Source organism: Fukomys damarensis, unplaced genomic scaffold, assembly GCF_012274545.1.
Source record: "Fukomys damarensis isolate Sample0158 unplaced genomic scaffold, DMR_v1.0_HiC HiC_scaffold_16, whole genome shotgun sequence".
Taxonomy (NCBI): Eukaryota; Metazoa; Chordata; class Mammalia; order Rodentia; family Bathyergidae; genus Fukomys; species Fukomys damarensis.
The window spans coordinates 24,328,437-24,334,827 of record NW_022900928.1 but is presented as its reverse complement, the minus strand read 5'-3'; the positions used below and the strand labels follow the sequence as shown (position 1 = coordinate 24,334,827).

General features: G+C 34.1%; 1 protein-coding gene across 1 annotated transcript; it reads left to right on the top strand.

Moving 5' to 3' along the window:
* The first annotated feature begins 825 nt into the window (after positions 1–825).
* LOC104857919 (olfactory receptor 52E1-like) lies at positions 826–6,007 on the top strand. The gene is given in 3 exon segments (XM_010617987.1): positions 826–862; positions 5,002–5,196; positions 5,199–6,007. Coding segments are annotated over 3 exon segments (1,041 nt in total).
* The last annotated feature ends 384 nt before the right edge of the window (positions 6,008–6,391 follow it).

The following is a 6,391-nucleotide window of genomic DNA, read 5'->3' as shown; positions in this document are numbered from 1 at the left end:
AAATTCGAGATTAAGAGATATTGCTTTCTATTTTGCTTCATTAAATCCATGGTGATATAATTTCATATATTTCAACTAATAGTCACTCATGCACACTGTAGTTTCAAAGTGATCAAATTGTTGAATAAAATTAACTCAAGTGCTTTGCAGATGTGTGATTACTCTTCTATACTTAAAGATCCAGAATCTCCAGGTCAGGACTGAGAATATGCATTTTTCCTACATACTGTCCTGGCTGTTGTGTAAAGTCAGAGGTAGAACTTCTGGTCAGATTCTCCTCTCTCAGCCTGTTCTAAGAACAGTGTGGAGACCTTAAACTTACTTCCTGCCTGCACTAAGCTTACTTCCTGTCTGCACTAATTCTGTGACAGATTTGCGGAGCAGGTCAGTTGTACTTATCCCTGTCTGGCTTTTGAACCCTAATTTAAGGTAATAAATAAACATTAGCTAGAAAGTATGAAAAAAAAGAACATTGCTGTGAATTATAGGAAATTATCAAGAATTTTTAAAAGGTAGTTAGAACCTGACACAAACACATGAATAGGAGTATGAACGTGAATGAGGTAGACACAAAAGGAGCAACACAGTGGAAGAAAACAATATTTTGGTGTGGTCAGGACATGTAATAAGCATTCTTTCTCTTGGCCATGTGCCACAATATCTGGACCTTTCTACATGTAGGCTCAAAATTTGACTACAATGAAACACTTTCTGCAAAGTGATCTCAGTATATCTTACTCTAATGATATTTTCAATGTCTTGTCATGAATATATATGAAAACTTTGTTCAATACTTAGAAGTCAGCACATCAGGTTGTAGCACACATGAATTGTGAATCTCTGCTTCTCTTTGTGGTACATGGTAAATAGATTAGTCAGTGGCTTCGTAATTCACCTGAGCCTCAGTCTATGCTCATCATAGTTGAGAAAAAGTTATCTTTATAAAATATCACAGAGGTGAAATAAAATAATGCGTGCACTTTTTCTAGTACAAGCTGATATTTAGTAAATGTTAGAGAAGAATTAAAAATGAATTAATCTCCAAAAATATTTCAGACACTGTGCTAAGAGCAAAATATACACTTTCTGTTATATCCATTTTTTCTATTTTTAAAATAGCTATGTCCTGTACAATTTATACACCTAGGAAAAAGTAAAACAATTAATGCTTCTTTGAAAAAGTTATGTAAAATTTTTTATTTATTACAGCATAATATAGTTTTCAAAACTAGTGAGCCTGAAATTGTTATTTTGGCAATACTTTTACAAGTATCCCATCAAAAAGTTTCTGTAAGTCAAATATATTCATTAAATCACCAGTTTAAGTAATCTTAGAATGTTGATGTGCATTTTATGTATCTTAAGAGGGAGAAAAATTTCAAAATGAAAATATCTAACATGTTCATCTCTACTTGGCCATGAGTAAACATATATTGGAGCAAAATAAGGTCATGAAACTCATAATCTTCTCATAAGTGCATGATATTTCATAGAATACATTTTACAATATTCTTCATAACTCTCTTAATATAGACCAAAGGAAGAAAGTGGCATCTGCAAAAGGTACACATTTAAACATAATATTACACTATATTTAAATGTTAGGAAAACAACAAATAATAAACTGATTTAACATTTAGGAATGATTCATTCACTCAAAATTACTTAAAAAGACACAGACATTTTAAAGATAACATGAAAAGCACAGGCAAGAAACATTAAAATAAGAGTGATTCTTCATCAAATTGTAAAAAGAGTTTGCAAAGCAAAAGAATCAGCAGGGGGAAAAGGCAGCCTTTGTCATAAGAATAAAGAGGAAATTATGCATTTGAGAAGGGGTAATTTCTAAAGTATATAGTGATTTCTTATAGTCAACAGTAAAATTAAAAAGCCTAATATTTGATTTTAAAATAGGCAAAAGCCATTTCTGTAAAGAAGACACACATAATACAAATAAATATATGAAATAGTGCTCAGAAAAATGCCAGTGATATAAACAATATCAACTGTAGGGGGGATTATTTAAAAAAATAGTGGTAGAAACATGATGAAAGAAAAACCCTTGTAGCCCGATAATAGGAATGTATATGATGGTACAGACAATTATGAAAAATTGTAAGGTGTTCTCATATGATCTAGCAATCCTGCTTGTTGGTGTTTATCCAAAAGCATTGAAAATAGGATGTTGAATAGAATAGGTTATTGAAATCCCATTAACATATCAGGACCATTTATCATAGCCAAGATGTGTCAATAACCTAAAAGCAAACCAGCAGGTAAATAGATAAAATGCAACATATCCATACATTGGCATATTTTTCAACCCTAAAAAAAGAAGGGAATTATTCAATAATTATTCAGTATGTAACAGTGTGGGTGAACCTTTAGTACTTTATGTTAAATAAAACAAGGCAGGGCCAGAAGGACAAATAGAAGTTTCCTCTTGTATGAGGAATCTAAAATAGAATAATGGTTGTCAGGGGCTTGAGAGAGGGGGAAGGGAGGATTTACCATCATTCTGAACAGTTTAAGTAAGGAAGGATGGCTAAGTTGTAGAGATCCAACGTAAAACATTCTGGCTACAGATAACACTCTATTATACACTTAAAATATTTTCAGAGGGTACATCTCTGTTATGTGTTGGCACCTTCAAAAATTACTATAGTATTTAACTATGGAAAAGAACTATTACAATCATGGTATATTGGATCAAGGGTAGAAATATCTGAGGCACGTGAATAAAGAGGCATAATTAATGTTTTTGACAAAAGATTTCTGGTTTTCAAGTAAATGTTTATACTTTTAATAGTTATTTAATTGCTGAATAAAATTAGAGAAAGTGGAAATAATATTTTAAACAATATTAATTTTTCCAATTAAAAGAAGGTTTACAATCATGGTATATTGGATCAAGGGTAGAAATATCTGAGGCACGTGAATAAAGAGGCATAATTAATGTTTTTGACAAAAGATTTCTGGTTTTCAAGTAAATGTTTATACTTTTAATAGTTATTTAATTGCTGAATAAAATTAGAGAAAGTGGAAATAATATTTTAAACAATATTAATTTTTCCAATTAAAAGAAGGTGTAATGATAAGTATGTGAAGATTTAAAAGGAGATAATAACCGAATGTAAAGTATTAAATTCAAACTTTATTCAGAACTGTCCTATGACAAGCCTAGCATGGTGGCATACACCTGTAATCCCAGAACTCAGGAGGCTGAGGCAGGAGGATCACTGTGAGTTTGAGACCGGCCTGGGCTACATAGTGAGTTCCAGGTCAGTCTCAACTACATAGTGAGACCCTGTCTCAAAAAATAAATAAATAAATAAAAATAAAACAAAACAAAACAGAAAAGCTGCCCTATGACAAGAAAAGAGTGAAAAGAATGGAAATGTGGCTTGCACTTTGCTCGTAATATTTTAGGAAACAAGATGAGAAACTTTTGAAAGTTTCAAAGCAAATGTTTCCATATATTTCAATGTGACAAAAGTTCAATATATCTCCTGAAGAAAATGTAGAAGGAAGTGAGGACACAGGAAAGTATTTTCATGTACCATAGATGGTCTTCCTGAGGCAGATTTCGTTCCTCTAATTTTGCGCCTTTTGTTCAGGGACCGGAGGTATGGAGTAAAAGTGTTTGCAGAAGTTCTTAGCTATGTTTTGTGGAGACAGAGGTGACTGATGAATAAGGGAAGTAGTCTATAGACAACAAAAGATGAAGAGCTATGGAATGAAAGCTGAAAAAGCAAAGCTCCCAGGAAATAAATTATTTTGATCAAAAAAACTGTACAAGAGAAGATAGAATTGATGAGATCTGACAACAGAGGTGGAGGGGAAAAGCCTTGAGTGAGATGGAAAAAATATGATGTGTGGCTTCCTTCAATCATTCAAAGCCAGACCAAGTTACCTTCTAATTTTAGAAAGCAAAAAAAACTGCAGGGAAAATAGCACAGGATGAGTGGCCATGAACAGAACTGGAAGCCCATTAGAATTTTAGGGTCAGATATTTTTATTATGAAATATGAAAAGTGTTATTGATTATGAGTAAACACTATTTTTCAATTTTGTAAATGCAGGATGACAATGTTTGGCATAGTTGTTTTGAATTTTTATATGCATTAAAATCTCCCACTGCCTTCATGATGAAAACTTAAAGGGCTGGGGATTTAGCTCAGCGGTTCTGCTGCCTGCCTTGCAAGCGTCAGGACCCGAGTTCAATCCCCGGTACCAAAAAAAAAGAAAAAGAAAAAGAAAACTTAACACCACGTAAAATTATTAAACTTGATTTCTTCACATACTTGCACAGAGTCATCATGGAATTGATATTTCTAATGTTGCCAAGAAACACATTTTTATAATTTCATCTTTGTCTTATGCTGTTCTTAACAGAAAACTAAAAAGACCATTACTACTATTACTTCTACTATACAAATTTTATCCTCAAATAATTTATATTTTCTACTTAAAAGGAAATTATGTCATTTATGATTAAGTGGAATATCCAAATGGGTTTGGAACTTTTATGTGATTTTGGTGCATATTCTTCCTTCAAAGTGGTTTAATTCAGTATGAGACAGTTTATGCCTAAAATAGAAAACAAAATATGCATATTAAAATCTTATCAAGATCATGTTTGGTTGTGATTTTTTTAACTATTGAAACTGTGCACTACTTATTTAATAAGATTAACAGTGTGTGATTCTTCTCTGCCTACCAAATATTGTCCTTAGTGTGACATTTTATTGGTTCTTGCTAATATTTTATTAACCTATGTTTTGTATATGAATTAAGTGTAGTGATCTAATTAGTTTTATTGAAATGAAACAAAATGAAAATGTAGTTTTCATAAAAGTCATACAATTATGTCAAGATGGATTGGTTATCAGAATGAAAAAAATATATTTTCTATGTGATTTTTATAGGAAATCAATTTCATTGGGTAAGAAGAACTGGAGCATCTTAGTGAATGAGAATTAGATCTGTTATTTGTCCAAGTAAAAAAGAAGCATAGAAGCAAGTTCCCTCCAATAAAACAGTTTCATCCCTACATGTTTCTTCTCCTGGGAATTCCAGGGCTTGAAGTTGTGCATATGTGGATTGGTTTTCCATTTTGTGTTGTGTATTTGACTGCTCTTCTGGGAAATGTTACCATTATTTTTGTGATTCAGACTGAACACAGACTCCATCAGCCATGTTCTACTTCCTGGCCATTTTGTCATCCACTGACCTGGGTCTGTCCACATCCACCACCCCCAAGATGCTTGGCATCTTCTGGTTCAACCTGATGGAAATCTCCTTTGAAGGATGCCTCATCCAGATGTTCTTCATCTACCTGTGCACTGGCATGGAATAGACTGTGCTTGTGGCCATGGCCTATGATCTCTTTGTGGCCATTTGTAACCCTCTTCACTACACATTGGTCCTCACAAACAAGGTGGTGTCAGCCATAGCTTTCATCATTCTCCTGAGACCCTTGGCCATTGCAATTCCCTTTGTGGTGCTCATGCTAAAACTGTCCTTCTGTGGTCATCAACTCACTCCCCACACATACTGTGAGCACATGGGTATTGCCCGCCTGCCCTGTGCTAGCATCAAGGGCAATATCGTCTATGGCTTATGCGCCATCTCTAACCTCCTGTTTGATATCTTAGCAATCTTCCTCTCCTACATCCAGATCCCTCTTGCTGTCTTTCACCTACCATCTAGAGACGCCCGGTTAAAAGCACTCAGCACCTGTGGCTCCCATGTCTGTGTCACGCTGTCGTTCTATACTCCAGCATTTTTCTCCTTTATGACCCACCGGTTTGGCCATAATGTTCCTAGATACATTCATATACTTCTTGCCAACTTTTACGTTGTCATCCCACCTGCTCTCAACCCTGTTATTTATGGTGTCAGAACTAAGCAGATCAGAGAAAGGGTAATTAGAATGTTCAGGAATAAATTACAAAAGTTGAGCTTCAGAGATCAGGAAACTAACATAAAACAAAGTGGACCTTAGCCTTTAACATAAAAATTGCAACATTATGATATCTGAGGAAGATGGATCTTCTGTGTGGATTTGTAAAATCATTAATTTATAACTGTGAGAAATTTTAAACCAAATAAACAATACAAGTGCAATATAAGGATAATTGCATCCACAACACACAGATAGATGATCATTAAGATGCAGTCTGCGATCACCCGGCGGCGTGCGCGCGAGCTCCCGGCCTGCGCAGGAGCTCCCGGCCTGCGTAAGTGGACCTTAGTTTAACATAAAAATTGCAACATTATGATATCTGAGGAAGATGGATCTTCTGTGTGGATTTGTAAAATCATTAATTTATAACTGTGAGAAATTTTAAACCAAATAAACAATACAAGTGCAATATAAGGATATAAT